General features: G+C 46.8%; 1 protein-coding gene across 4 annotated transcripts; it reads left to right on the forward strand.

Annotated features, from left to right (window-relative positions):
* SPOP (speckle type BTB/POZ protein) lies at positions 1-24,636 on the forward strand. 4 transcript variants are annotated; one of them, XM_054088156.1, is made up of 11 exons: positions 1-66; positions 3,651-3,722; positions 11,603-11,745; positions 12,113-12,234; positions 13,802-13,953; positions 14,056-14,183; positions 17,710-17,887; positions 18,454-18,509; positions 18,952-19,074; positions 22,584-22,726; positions 23,394-24,636. In XM_054088156.1, the coding sequence occupies exons 3-11, from the start codon at positions 11,668-11,670 to the stop codon at positions 23,536-23,538; spliced, it is 1,125 nt and encodes a 374-aa protein (XP_053944131.1). In that variant the 5' UTR covers positions 1-66; positions 3,651-3,722; positions 11,603-11,667; the 3' UTR covers positions 23,539-24,636. The 4 variants fall into 4 exon arrangements, with proteins under 4 accessions (XP_053944131.1, XP_053944132.1, XP_053944130.1 ...); XM_054088157.1 differs by lacking the exon at positions 1-66 and adding an exon at positions 71-122; XM_054088155.1 differs by lacking the exon at positions 1-66 and adding an exon at positions 141-281.

Below are 24,636 nucleotides of genomic sequence, written 5' to 3' on the forward strand. Positions count from 1 at the left end.
CCCGTCCCTCTTTCCCCTCTCGCCGGTCCCCGCCCCCGCGCGTTGCCAGGAGCCCGGATGCGCCAGGTTAGGGCAGTGTGAGGCGCAGGCGAGGGTGGAGCGGGCGGCGCTGCCCTTCTCAGGTGAGGTGGGAGGGGCCGTGCGGGGCACAGGAGCCGCAGCAGCCGGGCGAGGACTGGAAACTTCCGCAGGGACTGGGGGGAAGGCGGTGTTATCGTGTGTGTGTCCCCCCCAGCACACACACCGGTGGGGCGTGCGGAGCCGCTGTCCTCCGCTCCGAGGTGAGGAACCCGCAGGGGCCTGGCGTGCTGCGACAGGGGCAACTCGTTGCCAAATAGTGAGGTCTGTGTTTCAAGGGACCGCAGGGCGCACTGCGCGTGCTCCGCCGCTCTGCCAGATTGTGAGCCCAGGGCGCGGGGCCGGGCGCGCGCGGCTGCGCATGCGCGGCAGCCAGCCCGGCCGCAGAGGGCGCATGTGCAGGAGGAAGCATGCAGGTGGGCAAGAGAGCAGCGTCGCGCTATGGGCTGCGCATGCGCGGTAGTCATCAGCGGGGGGGGCGGTGTAGTGAGCGCAATGCGCGCGCGCGCCGCGGGGACCGCCGGGAAGTGCCGTCTCCTGCCCGTGCGCCAGCATCGCGCATGCGCAGAGCGGGGCTGCGGGCACCTGCGCAATAGTGAGCCGCTGCGCCCGCCCGCCGGGGAGCCCGGGGAGGAAGACATGCTGCCAAATAGTGATCCCCAGCGGCTGGTGCTTTCCTAGGGGGCCGAGCCCACCCCGCCCGCTCCCCGCAGCGCTGCACCGGCTTCCCGGCGCTCGGAGCTGCTCGTGGGGCCGGGAGGTGAGAGCCGTGGAGAGGGGAGAGGAGTTGTGAGGAGCAGGGCGTGGAGGCGTCCAGGCCGGGGGGGCCGGAGCCCCTGTAGAGGCCGAGGGGGCGAGGAAGAGGAGCAGAAGTTGTAAGCGGGGTTGGAGGGACGAGGGGCAGGGTCTGTGGGGGGAGGAGCTGGGAGGAGGCCAGGTTGGGGGGGGTTCTAGAGACCTGGGTGGGGGTCCTAGAGACCTGGGTGGGGGTGGAGCCCCCCCTGGGAGCTAGGGAGGGTGAGAAAGAAGAGCAGGAGTGGTGAGTGGGGTCTGGGGAGCAGAGCCTGAGGGGGGAAGCCTGGGTTAGAAGGGTCCTGGAGCCTCTCTGGGGAGCTAGGAAAATAGGGAGTGGGAAAAAGGAAATGCAGTCTGGAGTGGAGGAGTGGGATGAGTAACAGGGCAGGTAAGGGCACTGTGAGGGGAGCGGGCACTCTTGAACCCCATGTGCCTGGGGCCGGCACTGGCGCCACTCAGCCAGGTCCTGGGCCCACAGCGGTGCCTCCTCGGGCAGCCTGAGCAGGCCAAGGAGCTTCCTTACACAGCCAAAGTTGCCTCGGTTGGACGGTAGGGCGATGATGCTCTGTACAGGCTAGGATAGCTGCTGGTATCAGTTGTAGCATTGCTCTGGGAGAATTTGCAAAGCTGCCCGAGCAATGGAATTGGCGTTTTCTGTCAGGATTTTTTTTGAGGGGAGTAAGAAGTGTGGATTATAGTAGTATTCGTTGTCATTTTTCTGTAACTCAGTGTTATGGGGTGTGTTTACATGTGTGAATCAAAGAATGAAGGAATGTTTTGGGTTGGAAGGGGCCTCAAGGCCCATCCAGTCCCACCCCCTGCCATGGGCAGGGGTACCTCCCACTGGATCTGGTTGCTCCAAGCCCCATCCAGCCTGGCCTTGAACCCCTCCAGGGATGGGGCAGCCACCACTGCTCTGGGTGACCTGGACCAGGGTCTCCCCACCTTCACAGTGAAGAATTTCTTCCTAATCTCCAAACTAAATCTTCCCCTTTCCAATCTAAAGCCATTCCCCTTCATCCTGTCACTACAGGCTGTTGTAAAAACCTTTCCTGTAGGCCCCTGTCAAGTACCAGAAGGGCTTCATGAGCAGCCCTATAACAGTCTGAAGAATTTCACTCTTATTTATGCTTTATAAACCAGAATTCATTGGTTTTGTAAACCCACTAAATGAGTTAAGCAAAGCCTGTAACTGGCTTACTTCTTTTTCGATGACGTTTTCTAACCAGATGCCCAGGATGGTTTGGTTTTGTTGTGTCACTGAAGGAAAAAACAGATCTTTCTGCTTTAGTGGTACTTTGTCACGGATGTGTATTGAGATCATGACAACCTGATAGCAGGAGTACACAGCCAGCTGTCATCCTGTTAGGGGATCGGTAGAGAACAGCGATACAGAGCTGTGCCTGCCATACGATCAGGGAAACTGCTACCAAATCTGATATCCTGATTTACTTGAGTGTAGCTACCTCTATCCTAAACTTAGATAAACATATATATATATATACACGTAATTTAGGTAGAAAACTATTTTAAAAATGGTATTTCCTCCCCAGAACCTCTAGGTTTGCACACAGATACAGATCAGGGAGGGAGGTAAAATGACAGGGGTTTTGGTTTGACTCGTGGTCTGGCTGAGCAGGGCCATCATCGTTTGCACAGCTCACAGTGGAGGGCCTAAAACCCTTTTTTTCTTGTGTAACTGAACTTGCAGTTTGCTGATGTTTTAACGTGGTACAAGCACTGGGAGAGCATTAGGTTGATTAAACCTGATAAATGTTAAAAGCAGTCCTGTCCCCAGACTCCTCTAGGTAGTGTGCACTCAGCCAGCTCAGAGAGGTTTGGGGTTAATGCCCAAACTGCAGCTGAGCCTCCAGACAGCTCTGGTGTCCAGTACTGGCTGCAAACCCAGTTTGCTGCACTGTGTGATTTTTCCAGATACCAATCCAGTTCACAACAGGAGACGCTCACTGGCTTTATTCCTGGCACGCCCTTCTGTTAGCATTTTGCTCATGGGGATTGATGTTCTCCTGCCTGTCTCACTGTGGACCTGTAACTCCAAATCATCCGCTTCATTTCTTCCTGGACATTATTTCTGCACAACAGTTATCTGCCAGCTTTGTGCCTAATTTCTTGTACCACCAGGAGCTGTAGCTGCGTTATTGATTGCATTCATAGTTCCACATTTGGAAATATCTGGTGTAATTTTGTAAAATTCCTTCTCTCCTCCCAGCTTTGGCTTGATTTTCCACACGGTTGGAGGATTATGTAAGAGCTTGCTGTGTTCCTCCAGTCTCTGACTGCTGGCATTTCCTACTCAGCACAGACAGGAAATGCAATAGAAATGTGGGCTTTAAAGAAAATAAAACCCAACACCTGTATTGAGGGTGTTGCTTCTTGAGCCTTGGATGATAAAACTGCTGCTGCTGTGTTCTTTCTTGAACTTTGTACTGAGAGACCTCTCCGGTAAAGCCTGTGTCCCAAGTTCTGGAAGCAGAAGACAGTACAGGAAACGAGCACGAGAGTAAAATGTCCATACCCTGGAGGAGGGAAGGAGCTCCTGTTTTTCAGAAGCTGTGTCTGTAAACACATTACAACTGCTTTCACTGTTCATTGACTGTCCCTTTGTCAGGGTCCATAGCTGTGTTAAGGAAGGAGGGAGTGGAGCCGTTCTGGAAGTCTCCTCCTCTTTGTTGATGTCCACAGCTGAGAATTCAAGAAAATACATAGCACACATGAGATGCAATTTGTGATTTGTTTTTTTTCCTCCCTGTTTTTAGGACAGAAAAGATGCAGAACCACTGATCGTGTAGCAAATGAACAGAAAAGACTTGGGAGTTTGTTTTCAAACTGTGAGTAAATTTTTTGGCTTCAGGCGGGAGTGATGTCACTGTGTTCTGTGAGGTGCAGCGGGTCTTACGGCTCCATGGGTTTATAGACATCCATAGGGTTTATAAAGGCAGGGCCAGGGGTGGGGATCAAACACCCTGACACTAAGTACAGAACTGGGAGGTACTTTTATGGCCATCAGTACAGCAGGAGCCAGTAGGCACTGGTGATTTCAGGTGCGCCAGCTACAGAAAATGGTGTTAGAATGTTCATGTTGAAATCTCAGTTTTGTTAAACAAATCATAACTTGGATCATAATTGTATACAGCAACTTTTCTGTGATAGCAGGGGTTTATTTACTGGTGGGAGGCTTCCCAGATGGAGTTTTATTTCTTCAGCTGAGATTTTAAAGCCAGTGAGGCCTCACTTCTCTTAAAAGCCAGACCTTAACTGGGTGATCTTTAAGGTCTCTTCCAACGCAAAGCACTCTACGATAATGGATTTGCCTTTGTATCTGAAAGAAAAGCCCGGTGGCAGCCCTGATGTTAGAGACATGCTGATAGCAGGGAGGGGAGAGCAGGCAGAGACAGATGAGCCAGCTGGAACTGCTGTACAGCAACCAAGGAAGCTGCCTGGCTGCTTCCCAGGGGCTGCTGCATCCACGGAGAGGTTTTCAGTGAACACAGCTAGAATCGTGCCGGCAGTTAGCAATACTGGCTGTTACGGAATGTTGTCATATCCCACCCCTGAATCCATTCTCTTCGTGTGGAGACAGCAGCCGGCGCCTTCCTTGGTGCGCAGAAGGCTCTTGTCGGCTGGGTGTCCTGACCTTACAGATGAGCTGTTGTAATGTCAGAATTGGTTTAAATGACCCCCCTATGTTGGTGCCTTCAATTCCTCAGCTGCTTTCTCGTAGAAGTGTGCAACCACAACAAGTTGGGCTTGAAACCCTGCGTATCACTGTGCTTAATGTTTTAGAGGCACTCGGGGGCAGTAAACAGAGCTCAGAGGACAGGATTTCACTGCTGCATTTGCGAGAGAGACGGTTTCCTTAATGTTCCCTGTTAGCAGTGATTTTCTTCCTGGGAAGATGAGCCATGAGTTGGTGCAGCTGTATCAGTGTAGAAGGTTTGGAAACTGCCCTTGTGTGTTTTCTGCCTTACAGACCTTTACTTTCTAGCAAGGCAGAGCACGGTGAAACGGCTGTTGTTTACATTTTATATGATTCCACTTTAATCAGGGAATGCAAGCATGAGCATTGCAGCAGGTCTTATTCAGCTGTGTCCTGGAGGTTTTCCTGCTTTAGGTCGGTGCCAGCCTCTCCAAGCCTGGCGTGTGATAGAAGCCTGAGTGTCACTTGGCAGTGAAGGTTTATGGTTTGGGTGATTGGAGTTAGTTCTCATTGACAGATCATTGGTATTTCTCGTTAGGTAATATTGCCCAGTCACTTATTGAGTTTTATTGTTGATAAGGAAGATAGTAGGAAGACTTTTTGAGATGTTTCTGACAGAAAGAACAGAAGAGGTAACAGGAAAAAATCAAAGCACCGGGAACTGCTTTCTCCTTTGAGTCTGGATGTAGTTTATGGGGCTGGCTCATAGGGAAATAACTGTAAGTATCTCCTGGGAATTTATTTCCATGTATTTTTACATTCCCCTCTGTTTTTTTAAAGATTCAATAGATGGCTTACACCAACCATGGCTTAGAACGTGTGATTAAAATTACAAGTCAGCAAAGCAGCTCTCTCTGTCCAAGATACTTCCTCTGGGATTATTTTCACTTATAACACAATTTACAGCGTTCATGCCGAAAGCAGTGAAAGGAATCAATGCCCCTTGCTGCCTGCTTCCCAGGTGTCGCTGATACAAGCAGGGATGATGTAACAATGCCTCTGGCCCAGCCTTTTTTCCTGTTGAATAAAACCACATTAAATATAGAATACCTAAGCTATCACAATTTTTCTTTTCTCTATGTCGTATTAGTTTGATAATCATGGTCTTGAATGGTTCGAATATTCAAATATGGGTGTGGGCGAATGCCATAACTGTGTTATTTTCAGTGTGATTTATGGTAAGATGTGATTTTTTTGCTGTTAATGTGACTGAGATTATTCAAATAACACTAGCAAACCCATTGTGCTTTATTGAAGCCAGTGTGATGTATTCTATGGAAGACACGGCTGCTGGGTTTTGAGGAGAATGCAGATGTTTTGGAAGTGGGAGCTGGTTGGAATTCGATTCCCATCTCCTTCCACTCCCTGTTTCTTCTTGCGTTGATGTCTGGTAGTCAAGACTAAAAGTAACTGGAAAATAAGGGCTCTTCCTGCCTGTGAATACAGGAGTGCTGGAGAAGTGTTACCTGGTGGTTCAGGCTGCAAACTGAGTCTTTCTGGGTGCTTGTAATGGCAGCTTATCTGCTGGAAATCAGTACAGGAAGGAGCTTTCTGCTGGAATGAAGCAAGGGATTGGTTTCTTTTCCTGCTTTTCCAAACCTTGGCTTTACATGCTGGTTCGCAGAGTACATTTATTGGGCAATCATACAGTCTGTACCTTTAGCAGATTAAAATAATTCCCATAGCCATTTTGAAGCCAGGCTGCAATCATAGGCAGGTGAAGGAACCCAGGAGCTCAGTGTCTGGTTGTGTGATCTCCAAATGGATTATTTGAAAGCTTGACTTCCAGTGTGATAACGGCAAAAACTGTATTTCAGCTTCAATTGGATTTGATGAGCTCTTAAAGACATTAAAGCAAGATGGCAAGTGGAAAATGGTGTGTGAGGACCACCAAGCGTGTATGTTACTGGGAAGCTGATATAAACAAAGGGCTCTGGGGGGGATCAGTCCCAGGACTTTGCTGGAGGTCAGCTCCACCATCCCCATCTAGTGCTTTGAGCTGTTCAATGCCAGTGCTCAGCACAGCAGGTAGAAAATTCAGCAGGACTGGATTTGTCAGTTTTCCCTTGGTTCCACGATGAGACATCGTGCTGCTTAGGGATTTTCTTCCAGTTATTTTTGACTCCTCAGGAACCTGTTGGGATTTTAGAGGTGTGAGGTGTTTCTAGGAGCGTGTTGCTTTTACCAGGGAAGAGCAACCTCCACTGGGGAGGAAACTCAGCTGCTGCCAGTCTGCTTTCAGAGCAGGAGGCTTCCCTGGCATGTGAGGAAGTGCTCTGGGAAAGAGTAGTTTTTGTGGCTCTGTCTTTTAAGTTAGAAGATGATTTAAATGCCTTGAAAGTGCGAATGTTTTACATTAAAAATGATTGCTGAACTGGCAGCTGAGTCCTGACAAGTGGCAGGAAAGGATTTACCCTCCACGGAGAGAGCAAAGCTGTCAAACCCTGTGTAGGATCTGTCTGTGAGGGAGAACTTAAAATAAAAGAGTTCACAGGCAATAACAAAACTTTTCTTAAAAACAAGATAAGGTTTCTTACTGAGACAGAGGTCTGCTTGGGCTGGTAGTTTCTGTGAGACCTGAGTCAGGCTCTTCAAGTAACGTTTCCTTGCTAGAGGAGAGAGAGGAGCGGGAATGGATTGGCAGGAGGGAAGGGAAAAGTGAAGATGAGAATTTGGAGAAAAAGAAGCAAGAGATTGATTTCTTTTTAGCATGCTTAAGATCTGATTTAAAAAAAAAAAAAGATGAGGAAGATTAACTTCTGAGAAAATAACAGGTTTGGAGATTAAAGCTTTAGACATCTCGGGACGAACCTCAAGGATTGAGGCTGGAAGGGAAAAGAGTTAAAGGCCAGGCAAACAGTCGGTGAAACAGGAGTGGGGCTGAAACACATCCCTAACTCTGAAATAAAACAGTGTTGTTTGCTTTTAAGGACTTGATTACTTTTCTATTTCTCAGTGGGGCTGTAATTCCAGTGCACTCTGGGTAATTTACAGGTGGGGCTGCGTGTGGGTAAAGGAGTGCGAGTCTCTGTGTCTGCTCAGTCACCGGCAAAAATGTCCAAAATACGACTTGACTTAATGACTGAGGAGCCAAAATAATCCGTGCGGGGCATGTTTATAAAAGCAGAAGGTTATTTAGAGAGCTCTGGGCTGCCTCTTGCCACCAACTTCCTCTCTGCTTGGTTTGGTTTTGGGTGGTTTATCTGGTGATGCTTGGAGGGGCAGGGGTTATGGATGGTGAGGAATGGTCTCCAGCTGAGGAATGGTGGGGTTTCTTTTCTTCCCAGACACATCTGAAACTTTCAATTCCCCTTGCAGGGCTGATGTTGCATGGACAATTGTCACATCCCTTCATACTTGCATGCAAGTGATGATTTTTGTGGGTGATGAAGCCTCCCTGCACCCTGCTTTATAACTGCAGAATTGGTTTAAGGGAAAAAAAAACTAGAAACATTCTGAGAATGGGAAATAAATTTTCCTAAACTACGAGTTTTTCAAAGTGGAATTTTAGTGACTGAATTCTAGTGGGCTGCCAATATCCAGTGTGTTTTGAGATAACTCTACCTCTCTCATTAACTGTGTGGAAAATGGTTTTTCTAGATAACTCTGCTTCACTTTTCCATGATTTGTCATCTCTGAAAAAAAGGAATTCTGGATGTTCTGACTGGATCATGAGTAGTTTGAAATGAGCGGAATTAAGGTGTATGGGCAGTGTCCATGTGCAAGGCAAGAGGAGAAGTTGTGGGTCCTGCAGCCCGGTATGCGCCTTGCACTGGATGCTGGTTCGTTCCTTATATTTTTCTGCCATGATCAGGTTTATTTTCCAATCTGTTGTCTTGCCGGTGAAGATTGTAAATGAAACCCCAGGTGTTTTGAGCTCAGGAAGTTTCATAGCACTTGATAGGCCAGAGGTTAAGTAGGATCTGGGTTTGGATTTGCGAGCTGAGGAGGCAGAGGAAGGTGCAATGTTCACTCTCGGCATTTACAAAGTGTTCAAGCTTAATTCACCAGCGACTTTTTTTGAATAAATTAGCCTTCCCTCTAACTCAGGTGTGGTTCAGTTAGTATGTATCCCATTCCTGTTGCTCCTTTATAGTTTGTTCTTCTCAGGCAGTGCCTGGCCTTTTGTGAACGATTCGCATGTGTTTGTTCTGCAAAGATAAGCCTCTTGCTTGTGTAAACCAGGCTGCCTGGTGGTTTTTTGGTGTGGGTCCCTTTTGTCCTTCCCAAGTGTTGGTTTCTAATTTCAGTCCATTTCTGTTGGTACAGGCTGTCTGCTGCCTTGGTGCAGTCTCCTCCACACCACCGTGTCAGTAGTTAGGCAGCTCTGTTTAACCTCTGGAATTCTCTGTGCCCGACTTGCAGCCTGTGTTTGTAGCTGATGAGTTTTCCGGCTGCACCAGAGGGGCTGAAAGGGGTATCACTTGGCATTCCTGGTGTGGGCCACGCGGATGCTGTGCCCATTGATTTCCTTCTGTGCCGTGCCCAGCAGGAGGAGAGGTGCGAGCCCTGCTTAGGGCGTAAGTTAACAACCTAAAACTTACTTATTTTGTTCACCCAGGAGGCTGGCAGTACTGCATGCCACTTTGCTCTGTCAGTTAACTTGCCCTTTGGTTTTTCTCCTTTTAATTTCTTTATGCAGTGAGTCCAGACCTTCCATTGTCCTTTCCAAAGCTTTGAAGTATGCAGGAAGATAATGGTCTTTTCCTGTGCTACCATATCTCTTTCCTCTTGTTTTATTACTCCAATTATCTTTGTCCTGCTCCTTTCCTCTGTGCTTGGATACTCTTTGATATGGTCTAGTCCAAGGAGCCATCACCTCAGTTTTGAAATGCTTAATTAAAAGCATATTTCTCTTACAGACTTCTGCAAGTTATCTTTTGCTGAGTAAAGCTGACTGAAAATGAATATACTGGGGAATTTGGGTGTAAACTGCTGGTTTCTGAAAAGGTTGCTGGTTTATCTTGGGAAGAAGTGGAAATTCATAAGCTGTATAGCAAGAGCCCCGTAGTTCAGAAGCTTCTGGAATGATTTGTTTGTTTGATGTTCCCCACCCCTCTCGGGTCAAGTCTCTGCTGCTCACAGAATGGTTTTGACCGTATGTTCCTGCAGTAGATGGAGTTTGAGCCATGATGTCTTGGTACAACTGCTGGAGTCAGGAGGTGTTTGTAAGCACAGGGCAGCAAGGGAAAGCTTCCTGTGTTTCTAGAGGATCTGGTCTGGCTCTGGTTCTTAGATAAGTGTCTTCCTCTGGAAATGGCTGAGAATGAGGTGAGAATTATTGTTTCGGTTCACTGTAATCCTAACGATATCCAGAGCCAAGTGATGTTTGTTATTTGTAGCTGAGGAAGCGGGGACTGGCAGGCTGCTCGCAGGGGTCCCTAAGATAATATTTTGTATTCTGTTTCCTGTGATTTGATTTGTGCCTGTACCTTTGGGGTTGACCCTGCCTCTCCTTGCCAGAAAGTATTTTGGTATCCAAACTGTTTTCCCAAACCGTGCCTGCAGCTCTTTTTAATTCACTCCTGGTTTGGAGGTGCTAGCTGTTAGTGAGGAAGCGTGGGCTAGTTAAGCATTAAGTTTTCAGGAGCAAATAAACAGCGGGGCTGCCCTGCTGCTGTCAGAAGCTTCACTTCACTTTGTCAGCTGTGGTTCCTCTTGAAATGTGTTTAAGGCAGCTCAATGTTAGGAGGCAGGAGAACACGTAGTGGTTCCTACAGCACACTTGTAAGGTTATATTTCACTGACCTTTTCTCTTCTTCCCCTGCCCATGTGCTGAGCAGGGCAAGCAGCAAGCATTTCCTTACTGGTAGTTTTTGCAGAAGAGGGATGGATATTACCTGTTTATTCCTGTTATTGTTTGCTGCAGCAGCAACAACAGGGGCAATGCTGTTGGTGGGTGAGGAGTATTTGATGGCTGATTGCTGTAGTGAGCTGGAGATGTGTTGGGGTTTAACATCTTTTTTTAGCTGTATTTCACAGCCTCGCAAAGCTTCTGCAGAAAGTGTTGACATGGGAGACTGAAAATATTTCCCAAATACCAGAAAATCTTTAAAATGTGGAACCTTTGTCCCCTTTGGGCTATTGTAAAAGCACAGCGACGGACGCGCTGACACACAGCAATTCTATTAGCACCTTGTCTTAACTTCTATTGTTGCCTGCCTGTCTAAGCCATTGGGGAGGGAAGGATGTAGGATATTAAGGGGACAGTTACTCAGAGGGAGTTACACAGACGTGTATCTCGGGCCAATATATTTGTCTTGCCTTTGGGCCACAGGAACTTTCTAGGCTTCTTTGCACACGTCAGATGGAGGTAAAAATTTGGTACCTCTTAAAATCCTGTTGAACTACAGAAAGCTGTTCAAGTGTCAGTTTTTGCATCCCGTCATTATCTGTTTCCTTCTCCAGTTATATGGTTGGGGAGCTCCAGCCTTCTGGAGCTTGCTTCTTGGAGGCCAGGGAGAGGTACAAGAATTCAAGAATTCAGGATTAACTTCTGCCCTCCACCCTCCAGCTTCTCCCTGTATACCAGCAGACTCATGGAACGCGGGGTTTTGCTTTGCTGTTGAGTTTGGGGCGTGTGTTGCTACCTGTAGCTTTTTCAGATTAAGAACTTGATTTGTCAGATCTGGTCTCTGATGGTCTGAGCCCCTCAAAATGAAAACAGGGAGTTAGCAAGTTGAAATGATGGCCTCAGGGTAAAGTAGTGAATGCCGAGTCAAGTGGAGAGTCTCCTGTTGGAGTCTTAGACTCCTTAAAGGAAATTATGTGCTTGGCTTATTCCGTAAGGAGCTACATTTTGAAAGAATGAGTGGAGGTGGGAGATCCTCCCTTCAGAAGACATATGGTAACACTTCAAGATGTTTAACTGTAAGACCGTATTTTGAAGGTGCTAGGGGGAAGGGAGGAAACCCGATGGCGTTAGCTTGTGTTCCATGAGATTTAACAGCACTCCTGAAGTTTTTTCCTTTGTTGTTAGTTTTGTTTTTCTCTCTTTTTGGGCACTGACAGGGTGAAGATCAGTTATAAATTTCTTCTGCTGAGTTGTGAAATTCTGTTTAATCTTCAAACTGGCGATGTCAAGGGTGCCGAGTCCTCCTCCTCCGGCAGAAATGTCGAGTGGACCTGTAGCAGAGAGCTGGTGCTACACTCAGGTAGGTCTGGGCTGTGCCAAGATGGTTTTGATGTGGTACTGTTAGAACCTGTGATAAGGAATTAATTCAGCACAAGTTTAGAGTCCGGATTTTCAGACGATACTATGCTTGCTAACAATGAGCATTCATCAAGACATCAGCAGAATGTTGCCCTCTGCCCCTGGTGGAAATTTGGAGGGGAGACAGTTGGCGAGGCTGGAGTGATGTGGCTGGCACTGCCAGTCGTTTCCAGGCTCTGTTGTTTTGTGCTGGGCATTATTTCTCACACAAGTCACTCAGTAAAACTTCCAGGTTTTCAGTTTTGCCCTTTAAGCCCACCAGGGTGAGTGGGCACAACCCTAAACCGCTGCTTATCGTCTATTTTAAGATCAAGGTGGTGAAGTTTTCCTACATGTGGACCATAAACAACTTCAGCTTCTGCCGAGAAGAAATGGGTGAGGTCATCAAGAGCTCAACCTTTTCATCTGGAGCCAACGATAAACTCAAATGGTAAGAAATGGAGCAGGGAGGTTCACTCTGTTTGTACAGCTGTGCAAAAGAATTTGGGGTTCTAGGACAGAGGAAATGCATTAAAAAATACGTTTATTGCACGTGAGTGAATTCCTGCTTCCTTGGATGCAGGACATATGCACGGGGTGAAAGTGCTGTTGCTTCAGCATGGTGTTTGGACACACAGAACGAATGTGAGGATCTCGCTGTTTGCAGTGTTTCTGTGATAATGGGAAACATTAGAAGTAACAGAAGCCATGGCTGGAGAGGAGACTGCATCCTGCCTCAAAGCAGAGCTGCTGAGGGAGATTCTTAATGTCTTACAGGGTTATTTTGACTGATTTTTATCTTAACAAGTTCTTATAAGCCAACCAGAGACCGCAGCTAGTGGGTTCAGGGTCTGTTTCGGCCTACCGATTTCAGTCCCTGGTAGTCCATGCTGTTAGAAAGTTTTCGCTTGCACTCTGAATGCTGCAGTCCAAGACCGCAGCTTCTGCTGTGTTACCTGTCTGTTTATGGCAGCTCTTTGTCAATTCAGGGACTGAATACTTAAATCACCTCTGTGTTCTATAACTCTTCTTTCCCAGGAGCTTCTGCTTCTCAAAGATGACATTATTTTTGCACTTTTCCTTTCCTTTCAAACCTTTCTTATCTTCTCTGAGTTCTCGAGTAACTCACGGTAGCTCAGAGTGGACTTTGGTCATTGTGTGTATCTGCTGTGAGTCTCATCTTACCTAGCAGATCTATGGACATCTGGTTCCTTATCTCTTATTGGTGATGTTAAATGTTGTAGCGTTTTTCTTTAAACGTCCTCAGTGTGGATTGCAGCAAATCGCCACTAAATAATTCAGTGTGTGGGATACAATTTGTGTTCCCTTCCTTTGGGTGGCAGAGCTGTGCTTTTCTTGAGCTGCTTTTACTTTTATAACCTTTGCCAGTCGCAGCTTAATCCAGTGTCTGGGTCTCTGATTTCTTTGTCCTTGTGCATTTGAGCTGTGAGTCACTTGGCCCAGCTTTTACTTCTTGTTAGATTCTGTGTCAACTCTGAGGTCATGGAAGTGGTTGAGAGTTACCCTCTTCCTGCACTCACTGCCTTGTCTTCACACAGCAGTGTTCCTCTCTTTTTGTCCTGCTATTATGTTTTTGAGAAACCACCAGCCTTCCAGAAATCATATTTTTCCTTTCAGTTGCTTCCTGTGGAATTTCACCTACTCTTCCTCTGGATTTGTTGCACTTCCTCGGATCCATTGCTTCTGTTTTCCTATTTCTTCCACTTTCTTGAAAGCTGACATCCAAAGTGCTTTTTGGTGATTTAATTCCTCTTTCCCCCATGTTTTTTGAACTGCTTTGCCTGTAGTTGCTACCTGGATGTTGTTGTCTGTCCTGCAGGTGTAGCACGAGACTATTTACCCCTCTGTTATTTTCTTATGGCTCAGTGGCTGTTAAACAGAACTTGTTTGTTCTATGTTTTACTGTGAAAATCCTACTGTGCCCCTTCTTTGAAGACTATGTGAATGCCCTGCCAAAACCTGCTCCTGCCAACACATTTGCTTGCCTGCTTCTACAGGTGTTTGCGTGTGAACCCCAAAGGCCTAGATGAGGAGAGCAAGGATTATCTGTCCCTCTACCTGCTGCTGGTGAGCTGTCCAAAAAGCGAAGTGCGAGCAAAGTTCAAATTCTCAATCCTGAATGCGAAAGGAGAAGAAACAAAAGCCATGGGTGCGTAAAAACTGTCTGTCTGCTGGGGTCAGTCGCTTGTCGTGTGCTGTTTGATCGAGCGAGTCGCTCAGCCGGTGCTAAAGCCCTGTCTCTTTCTTGCAGAGAGCCAGCGAGCATATCGATTTGTCCAAGGCAAAGACTGGGGATTCAAAAAATTCATTAGAAGAGACTTTCTTTTGGATGAGGCCAATGGACTTCTTCCAGATGACAAACTCACCCTCTTCTGTGAGGTAAGCCTTCCGCTGCTGCTGGAAGAATAGCAGTTCCATTAGCCGAAGGGAGCTGTGACCTTATTTTTCATCCTTGCTTTTAAAGGAGTTAGAGGTATCAGGAGCAATACTGGATGTTTATGTGGCACTTAGATGTTGTTTGTGTGTGTGGCTGGTGGCTTTTACTCTCTGTGATTCATTGCATCTCGCTTGTTTATTTTTTGTTATGTTATATTCGTCTCTTACCTGTGATGATGGTGGGAATTAAGCAGTTTGGATTATCTGTTCGCTGCTGGTTTTGTGTTATCAGCCGTCTCTTTGTGCTCCTTACCTCTGAACTCACCTGAGATAGCAACCAGCACTGGCTCTGCAGTGGCACTGGCCTGCCTGATGCTTGCCTGCTGAATAAAGAAGGATTCTCTTTACCCCTCTGTGTGCGTACGGCCAACAAAAAGAAGCATTTAAGGAAAAGGATTTTCATACTAACCCAAATTTTTTGTTCATTTTGTCTGTGTTTTTCTACACTTGGTTATAAAATCATGATTTCACTGATACTGATTTCAGACAAATACCTTTAAGTTTAGAAACCTTAATGAGCAAATTTAAACTCACTGATTTAGCATCTTCAGAGCCTCCGCTGTCTTATTTCTGTGGTCTTTTTAACTTCAAGACACCCCCTGTAGCTGTGAGTTTGTCTGAGGACAGGTAGAATGCGCAGTTCTCTCTGGGTCTCCTGCAGGGTTTTTGTGGGAGTCTTTTTTTCTGCTGTGTTTTCTTTCAGGAGTGAACCAAATGCTTTGGTCAGAGTTGTTCAACCACTGTTCAGATTTTGGAGGGTCTTTTTTTTAGCTTTGTTCGGCCATTGTAAGCTTCCATACATTTAAATTAACAAACATCTGCTGTGTCTTCCATCAGAACCGATGCTGTCATAGAGGGAGCCCTTCCTGTAATGCTTGTAGCAACACAGGAGGGGAAGAGGACACAGTCTCAGTGACACCTGTCTAGGGCTGGCAATTGCCCTTTCCTTCCTGGTAAGGAGCCAGAAAACTCAGCGTTGTGGAAGGAAACTCAGGAATTAACGTCTGAGAAGGGAATTTGTGAGGTGTGATGTAGATAAACCTGAGATCCACCAGTAGCCTTGGCAACCAGTGCTAATTCAAGCCAGTCCACTCTTTACTCAATTGCTCCCTTCAAAAGCTTAAGCTCAGGGGTTTTGTTTGTTCTGGATGAAGAGAAAACTTGCTGCTGCCTTCGCCCGGCCTTGGTATCTCATGTTTTCTCTTTCATTTTGTTCTGCAGTCTAGTGTGTGGGAAACCTTAAGTTTAGTGATAAGGGAGGGGAAGGTTTGTGATCTGGAGACAGTTTGGCAAAAGCTTTCAGCAGCTTGGGTGTGGGTTTTTCCCCTCCTTTTCCTTCGTGGAGCCCATAAGTCCGTCCCTGGGCGTGTAAAGCAATGTGCCATATGCTCGCCTAACACTTCCCTGCTGGCCGCAGGTGCCAAGCGGTGCTGCTCACAGCTGCACTTTAAGCAAGTGTGTTTTGTATGTAGGAACTGCCTCAGGAGCGAGTAATCCTGGGTGTGGGAATGCTTGTTCTGTGGGGACGTGTTGGTGTTTTTCGTAGGTCAGAAGGTTGCTGAGTGTCTCTGCTACACCTTCTCCTTGCTTTAGTAGAGCTACAAGCAAAAAGCCTTTTGCTCTCTGCTCGTGGCCAGCGCTGAACACAGATGATGTCGTGCTGCAATCACTGTTAAGGCAGAGAATGATGTTCATTGTCAGGCGTTTCAAATCCGACCTAGTGTAGCTGTCAGTTTAGGGGTTTTGGGGACTCTGTTCTGCAGATGAGGTTGATTGTTTATGTCCCAGCTGCATTACTTTTTGCTGTTTACATTATGTTCCAATGTTGTAGGGAAATACAATGCTGGTAAGTCTCCAGAAAGAACCGTGTTCTCAAAGTTATGGTAACAGCTCTCTTCTGAGCTGGGTAGCACTGGTTCCCTTGCTAAGACATTGACAGTAGCTTCGGCAAAACCTGATCTGCTTTGACGTCTAAGGCCAATCACCACTTGGAACCTACCAGTTCAGACTGCTCATGTTAAAAGTCACATAACAGACTTCCATGGCAGTACCTGACTTTCTTCCATGTATGAAGATTTATTTATTGATTTGAGGCACAGTTTGCTAGCCTCTTTTGGCTACTCTGTGCTCAGTACTGGCCTCCAGCAAGGGATCCACATCTTAGCATTCCTGTCTAACAGATCTGCTGAGCTTTCCTCCATCCTTAGTCTGTGTTGCTGGTCCAGATGTCACTGGGCAAAAAAGATTTTATAGCTGTCAAATGAGTGATGAAAAGTATCAGCTTCGTACGTTTGCTCTGTCTGATAATTCATGTCCTTGGGCAAGCAGCATCTGGCACTGGTTTGGTTCTGAGCGTTGTAGAATTTATGTGTGATGTGTTTGCCATCAGACACCCACTGGAGGTTTCTCCAGAGCTGAGATGCCTGCTGTCAGCAGGCTTTTCCCATAGAAGATGCTCTGTCAACTCTCACGTCATCATTTGCTTCTCTTCTTACATGACTGCGGATCTTCCTTTGCTATCCCTTGCTCTTGGGCCATTGGTTGTTAATAGAACTGGAATTCAACTTGAGCTTTACAGCAGATCCAGGAAACACTCGTGTATCTTCCCTGTCAGTCCGCTCCTGCCTTTATTCTTTGCTCTGGTGGGGTGGTATTAGTCACTCCGATCTGTTCTAATTGGAGCCTACAGTCGAAGGCGTATGATTTACTGTGTGTTTAACAATAACGATTTGGTGCTGAATAGACTCTTAAGGGGTCCCTTTGTGTTGGTTATTCATCAGCCGGCGCGGCAACGTGTGGTCCCTGCCCGACTGTGTCTGCTGTAGAGCAGGAGACGGGAATCTGCCTTCCCCGAATCTTCCAGTTGCTTGGCATAAAGCTGCTTTATTAAACTTACTGTTAAGGGCTTTTTTTGTTGTATTTTATGATCTGATGGAAGCGTTGAACTCTTTAAGAACTGTAAAACCAGGAGCAGCAGGAGATCTGGGGGTCAGACACTGCCCTCGCATACCTGTGTGGGTGCAGCGCTCGGTGATACTTCATTTGTGCTGCTGTCTGCGCTGCATTATTGATTGGGGAGGGCTTGGCAGTGTTGGTAGAGGGGAAAAAAATAGGTCAGGTATGATGTCTGTAAAAGCAGAAAGATAACGTTCCACTTCCTTGGGAAGCCATCTAATAAAGTTATGATTTGATTGCATGGAAGTACTGTTAATTTGGGGTTGAGGAGTAAGCCTGCTGTTGTGATTTAGGCTTGGGATAGGCTTGGGAGGAGTGGAGAACTGAGGCAGGGTAGGAAGGGTGCCTTAAAAATGTAGTTGCGTTTAATCTCATAGTCATTCTGCTCGAGAGGTGTGGCATTTGCTTTGCATTTCTCTTCACCTGCCCTGGAAACAAAAACTTCCTGTACGGAGATCGGTTTCCCAGTGTGGGTTTTTGAGTTTTGGGTTTGTTTGCTCTCTTTTCCCTCCAGGTGAGCGTGGTACAGGACTCGGTCAACATCTCTGGCCAGAACACAATGAACATGGTGAAGGTGCCGGAGTGTCGCTTGGCGGATGAGCTGGGAGGGCTCTGGGAGAACTCGCGCTTCACAGACTGCTGTCTGTGTGTCGCGGGCCAGGAGTTCCAGGCGCACAAAGCTATCCTGGCAGGTCGGTACTGATTCGGGTGGGCCTTAGCCACGTAGGAGACCACAACATGATGGCAAGTGGGATTTTTGAGTTACTTTATTAAAGGAGGCTTATGCAGCTCTTTTAAGTGCAGAGCTGTAGGAAAAGACTTGTTTGTGAACTGCTAATGGGGAGAGAAGAAGCATCCACTCCATTTCCTGTCTCCTGTGACGGGATGATAGGAGGGTTCTTTTGTTGCTATAATGCCTTGTAACATATTCCTAAAGCATTTGTGAGAAGAAGTCACCACATTGCCACCGGAATGCTTTCTTGTAAGGATAAGGAACTTAGCTCACCACCCATGTGCGTTGTTTGAAAAGACATGAGAAACTCTCCCATACGCAGTCTGAAGCTCTGTCAGCCTCATTACACTATGGCACAGCTTGTGCTTCTTCAGCAGCTGTACTGAGTTTGTCCTGTACCCTGGAGGAGAATTTTTCTGCTTTAAGCAGAACAGGACGATAGCTGAGGTGTTGGCAGGCTGCACTTACATCTCTTGAAGCACAAAAGAGCATCTCTAACTGTGTTTTATTTTCCTCACTGCCTAGCGCGTTCCCCGGTTTTCAGCGCCATGTTTGAGCACGAGATGGAAGAGAGTAAAAAGGTGAGTTCCCGAAGGACAGAGAAATGCTCCAGCCGGGGAATAGCTCCCTAGCCAACTCTTAGCATCACTTCTAGATAACTTTCTGGCGCAGCACTTGTGTCTGCTGTCACCCTTTAACTGTTTTTCTCACATTAGATGCAGGTCTCTGCCTCAGCTGTCCTGAAGGGAGGAAGAAAGAGATCGAGGAGGCAATTGTTTGTTACCTTTGTTACTCTTGGGGAAAGAGTCTGGGGGGGGATAGGGAGAAGTGGAGAATGTGAAATACAACCTGGAATTCTTCTTGTTCCATCCATACCTTTCTTTTTTTGCTTCTTTGTGCAAGTAGCACACATTCTGAGTAGTTTGTTTTTGTAGCAAACTTGTGAATAATGGAAGAGCTTGGTTAGAAGGAAGCCTTTAGCATCTTGTCAGGGTCTTAATAAGCATCATTTTTCTGATACAGAATCGTGTTGAAATCAATGATGTGGAACCTGAAGTTTTTAAGGAAATGATGTGCTTTATTTACACGGGGAAGGCACCAAATCTCGACAAAATGGCTGACGACTTGCTGGCAGCTGCTGACAAGGTACAGTTGGGATTTACAAGTGTTAAGGGAGCCAGGAATGACACGCACTTTGCTTTACAGAGCTCCTTGGAGATGGCTGTGGTGGTTTCATGTGATGTTGTGGTTGGGCAGTTTCTTTGGATTGTCTGTGGCTTACAGGTAGACCTGGCTGTAGCAGAGACATGTGAGGTACCCATAGCTCTATGGATGCAGATATCGGCTATAAAAGTCAGGAAGTTCTGTTTCTACTGCTCATTTGTAAGCATTTTCTTAAAATTCCAGAGGACATCTCTGTTCAGCATAAGAGCTGGGGCAGAGAAGACTACATCAAGGTGGACGTGGCGATACTTTAGTGTGCTGATCACCAGATCTCAGACATAGCGTTCCGTTTGGCACACAGGCCCTGCTTCTCCCTCTGGGCTGGCTGGTAGCAGCAGCGTCAAGAGATGCTCTAAAGCAATTGATAGCCGAAGGGCCTGGTGTTTTTTCTCTTTTGCAGTGGCAGTCCCTGCTGTCTTGGAGAGAAGGGTTGCACCGGAGGAGGCCCCGTTGCCTTACCCGTCCGTGGTTTCACAGGGTTCCTGCAAGGGCCGTGTCGGGAGACTCTGACTGGGAGGCTGGCAGCTCCAGGCACGGTGGCCTTGCCTGCCAGCCGCTGCCTCCTTTCCTCTGCAGCAGCAAGGATAGAGGAGAGTGCTCTGCCAGCTAGAGGCGCATTAACCACTGACAATCTGTAATATATAACCAAAACTTTATTTCCTTTTTTCTTTCTTCTCTTAAAAATGAACTTAGTTCTGGTAAAGGATGCCAGTTTGACAGCACTGGAGGCTAAAGTCCTGAATTTATCCATCAAACAGGTTCTGCACGGGTAGCAGCAGTGCAAGATTCTCCACACTGCCCTGCTACTGTGCCTCAACTCTGACCCGGAGGGACCACCTGTAGGGGTGAGAGCGTAGTTCAGTCTCCATGCCTCTCCAATCCTTGGATTCTCTCGTGGGGGCCAGTGAGGGTTGTGGATTTTAAGATGATGCACGTAACCTTGTTCCACGCCACCACCACATGGCTGTCAAACTGCCTGTCACTCTGGGCCTGGCCATCATCAAAACACTGATTTTAGAGGTGGAATGCTCCTTTTGCCATTATTAGGCCACTGCAACTAGAATTAAAATAGGAAATAGTGCAAAGAGATCTTGGCCCAATTGTAATTGTTGCCACATATTTTATTCAATATTTAAAGAGTATTGATTGAGCGCTCACGTACCATCTTTAACTGAGAGAACTGTAAGTAAGGAGCAGTACATTAAGGACAGAGCAGGCTTTAACTTTGAATTTCCTGGCTTTTAATGTACCTCTTTTCTCCTTTTAAACTCATTGTGTGTGTTTTTAAAAGCAGAAATAAAAAATCTTCCATGAAAGCACATAAAACATCTAATATTTACTCAAGAGACTGAAACAGCTTCTTCTGAGTTCCTCCTGTCTCTTGGGGAAGATCTGTAATTAGACCAAAACCAAAACAAAGCACGTCCTCTCAACCCAGGAGGGACAATTGCAGCCTCCTGGGCAAGTACGCTGTTAGGGTGGATTTTTAAAGTGTAATTAGGAAAGGAGGGAAGGGGAAATGGTACCTGAGAGACCAGAATGGCTACTTCTGCCCAATGACGTAATTAGAAGCTGAGCTATGAGTAGCAAAAATTCAAATAAAGCTTGTACATGCGTGGAAGAGAATATCCAATTTACAAAAGGAATAATTTTAAGATTAATTTGCTGCATTTTAAGCTGCTGACAGACAATAACAAACTAATGGCTTGCCCTGCATTTGAAACTCTTTTTGGTACAGATACCAAGTAAGCAATGAATTTGATTTGCCTTCTCAGAGGTTCTGGTTGGAGAAAACTGTCCTGGGCATGAGCATTGTGCCACAGGTGAAGTAGTGGTTATCACTGAGCCTCAAGTGAAAACGTGTTTTCATAATCTAAAATTATTAAATTTAAATTTAACCATAATGGGATGAAAATCTCAATCGGAATATGAAATCCTTACAGCTCCGGTGCCTTCTCTGAATGCTGCCTAACACAGTGGAGAACTTGCGTATCGTATCATCTCCAAGTTGCCCACAAAAGCCCTAGAAATAGTATGAAGGATCCTCTCAGTGCAGTTTTCTGTCAGATAAAAAAAGTGAACAATCTGAAGGACTTACTTTTCTAGAAGTGTCCCTCGATTTGAAGTCACAACGCGAAAGAGACTCCCCTGCGCTGGGTCTGTAGGCCAGTTTCTGTAGTGCTAATGTAATTACTTGCACAAGAGCTGCGTTAGAACTGACTCCTCTCCTAATCCCTGGAAAATGTATTCATGGGATCTGGACTGTTCAGAGCTACTGAAATAGGGTTGGTTTCATCCAAAGAGCCGCAGGCGTGCCAGTCAGATCTCACAGACACAGATTTTCAGACGTATCTCAGTTTCTCAGTGCCCAGTTACGATCTTCTAAAAGGCCGAGGTTTGGGTTTCATTTTTTGATAACGAGTGGCTTAAAGTTTTCTGCATGATGACCTTTCTGAGCTCTGCCCGCCGCCACTGCGCTGCTTCTGAAAATCTTGGCCGTGGCTGCATGTGTCAGTACTGACTGAAGTGCTGAAAGTAGTGTGAGATCTGTTGGCCAGCACTCTTCTTTCTGAGCACGCCCTTTGGATTTCTCAAACCGTTGGCACAGCCCAGCCTTGGGATCTGAAAAATGTTGAGACAAATGCACAGTGGAATGGTAGAGACTCTTGGGCTGAGAACGTGCAGTTAGAACAGAGCTTTTGCCTGAGTGTTACAGACATGCTGTGAGGGTTCATTCCCAGCTGCAGAAGTCAAGAGCATTTGTTTAACGTTTTGGTATTAACCTGGTAGTGTGTACTTGAGCGAGGCTGAGCTTAATGTGACAGTCATTAACGGCAAAGGAATGGAGTGACAGCTGTCTCGGTGTCAGTGGAGCAGCCATGGAGCGGTTGCTGTTTGATAGCTTGAGGTGTTCAAGGCCAGGTTGGATGGGGCTTTGAGCAATCGGGTCCAGTGGCAGGTACCCATGCCCATGGCAAGGGGTGGAGCTGTATGGGCTTTGAGATCCCTTCTGACCCAAACGATTCTGTGATGGGCTTCTCCCTGGTCCTGGGGAGCGATAGAAATAAGGTTCTGCTTTAGTGTTTTGTGCCTTGAGGTGACTGAGTGAGTACGGAAACCTGTCTGAAATTCTCATTTCCAAGCAAGAACCTGCAGCTGTGAGCCTGTAGCACGAGAAGGCTGGGATGAGAGTTATGGTGGGTATGCCTCTTCTCCATTGCTTTTCCTCAGGGGAGTGCACCATGATTCTCCTGTTATGTTTTGCTGGTCACCACTTCTTTGAGTACAGTTGAGATGCGTGGAGTAAAGAAGTCTGTTCACTGTGGTAAGGGTGGCTCAATAGTGAAGAGTGGAGGAGCACAAGTAAGGTTTCGTGTCAGGCCTGATGAGGCGTTGCCTTCTTTGTGACTGTGCTTTGTTGTGTTTTGCAGTACGCACTAGAACGCCTGAAGGTGATGTGTGAGGATGCACTGTGCAGTAACCTGTCTGTGGAAAACGCAGCTGAGATTCTCATTCTGGCTGACCTACACAGCGCTGATCAGCTGAAAACTCAAGCGGTGGACTTCATTAACTAGTGAGTTCCCTCTTGTTCCAGGAACCATAAGTCTAGAGGAAAGGGTTGGTTGTTAGCAGGAGGGCTCACGGATGGGAAACCCTCACAGATAGGGGAGATTCTCCTCTGCTGTTTTGGTTTTTTTTTTTTTTTAGTTCTTCCATCGTGATCCTTCATTTTTCTGGCATCCCCTGAAGTGACGTTGCCCTGAGGGCAGATGAGTCCTGTCCTGCTGGGACTGTGTGTACAGCAGGGTTGCCTGTGAGCTGCGCTGGGTCTTCCTAAGATCACGAGAACTTTTAGGCAGTACAACTTGTAACAGACTTTACAGCAGATGTAAAACTACTACCAACTACTTTAATGTCAGGAAACATTTTAGTCCTGTTTGTCAGTTCATGCAGTTTTCCTCAGTAGTTCCCGTATTGATTTAAAATGTCTGTGCTGAGTGGTAAGGGTGAGTACGTGCCATGTTGCTGCTGTGCCCCGCCTGGGATCATCCTTAAGTTGAGGACCGCCAGCATACAACTGTGCCAGCAGTCTGTGCAAAAGATACCCAGCGCGGATCCAGAGTGAACCTAAAACAGCACATGGAGAATGTCGGGTTTCTTGGGCACCTAGAAAGAATCTATTGAGCGAATCCTTTTTATCCCTGGTCAGTAACTTCAGGTTTATTCTCTCTTGTTTCTAGTCACGCCTCTGACGTCATGGAGACATCGGGCTGGAAGTCTATGGTAGTGTCACATCCCCATTTGGTGGCTGAGGCGTATCGCTCTCTGGCCTCCGCACAGTGCCCCTTTCTGGGTCCCCCACGTAAGCGACTGAAGCAATCCTAAAGTCCTCTCTGTCACACGGCCCCATGTTTTTCTGGAAGCAGCATCAGCTATTGCTGCTGTAACCTTCACCACCAGGTAGACAGCGAAATCTGTGGAGCTTTTACTCTGTTGTTGGGGGGAAGAGACTGCTTTGTGACACCCAGACTTTTTAAAACAGCACCAAGTAACTTGGGGAGAGGGGGGAGGGTGGGCCTGGGGCTCTGGGGCTGTTCAACCTAACGAATCCCTGTCGCTGCATTGTCTGTGTGTTCCCTTCGACTTGGCTGAGTCAATTAAGTACGGGGTTCGGTTTAGGCACCGGCCCGTCGGAATAACCCAGCGGTGGTGCTGGGGAAAACTACGTCTGCATCTGGCAGTACAGAACAAATCGTCAGATGCCTGGAGCAAGAGGACATTTTAGCTTTGGAGAGCGTTGGAGGGTTAAAAAGAATTTCCAGTGAGGTTCAGGAAAGGAAGTACCCGATGGGAGCTCCAGTAGTATTTATATCAAAAAAAAAAAAGAGAATTTAAGTCCTTCCAGCTGAGCTTAAAAACTGGACGTTTGTGTAACTCCTTATTGCCATCCAGCAACAAGAAGATCAGTTTCTCCGTTAGTAGCACTTGTATGTTAACTGCAAAAAAAAAAGAGAAAAAACAAATACCCTCCCCCCCCCTTTTGTAAAATGCAGGGAGGGGCGAGCGAAAGCGCTGTGTGCAGGAGGGTGCGTGCAGGCTGGCGGCGGCCTTGGGCAAGTCCGTGTTGGTTTTGAAAGGATGTGAAACCCCTTGATCCGGAGCGTGCTGTCTGACGAGAACAACGGTTACTGGTTTTAGACATTGTGGGAAGTGTTTTTGGCATTTTTCCCTGCTTCATTTCCCTCCTCCCCCTTTTTAAAAGAAAAAAAAAAAAAGAGAAATTTTATTGTTCCTGAACGTTGCGTCACCAGTCCCTGTCCTGAGTTGCTAAATGATTCTTAACAACTGTTTGTACCTGACTTGCTGACTGTCTAGGAGCCAGTCCTGTTCCTTTCTATTAGTCACTCTTCTTACAGGGAAGAAGTTTCAAACTAGCTGGTAACTTTTTTTCTTTTTGAAAATATAAATAATTACTATTTTGTA

The sequence above is a fragment of the Cuculus canorus genome, chromosome 25, assembly GCF_017976375.1.
Source record: "Cuculus canorus isolate bCucCan1 chromosome 25, bCucCan1.pri, whole genome shotgun sequence".
Classification (NCBI taxonomy): domain Eukaryota; kingdom Metazoa; phylum Chordata; class Aves; order Cuculiformes; family Cuculidae; genus Cuculus; species Cuculus canorus.

Excerpts from the sequence above, each read along its gene's own strand:
- SPOP (XM_054088156.1), top strand. The coding sequence starts at position 11,668 with ATGTCAAGGGTGCCGAGTCCTCCTCCTCCGGCAGAAATGTCGAGTGGA. Across the intron at positions 18,510-18,951 it reads AGATGGAAGAGAGTAAAAAG|AATCGTGTTGAAATCAATGA; the intron begins GTGAGTTCCCGA and ends TTTCTGATACAG. Across the intron at positions 22,727-23,393 it reads GCGGTGGACTTCATTAACTA|TCACGCCTCTGACGTCATGG; the intron begins GTGAGTTCCCTC and ends TCTTGTTTCTAG.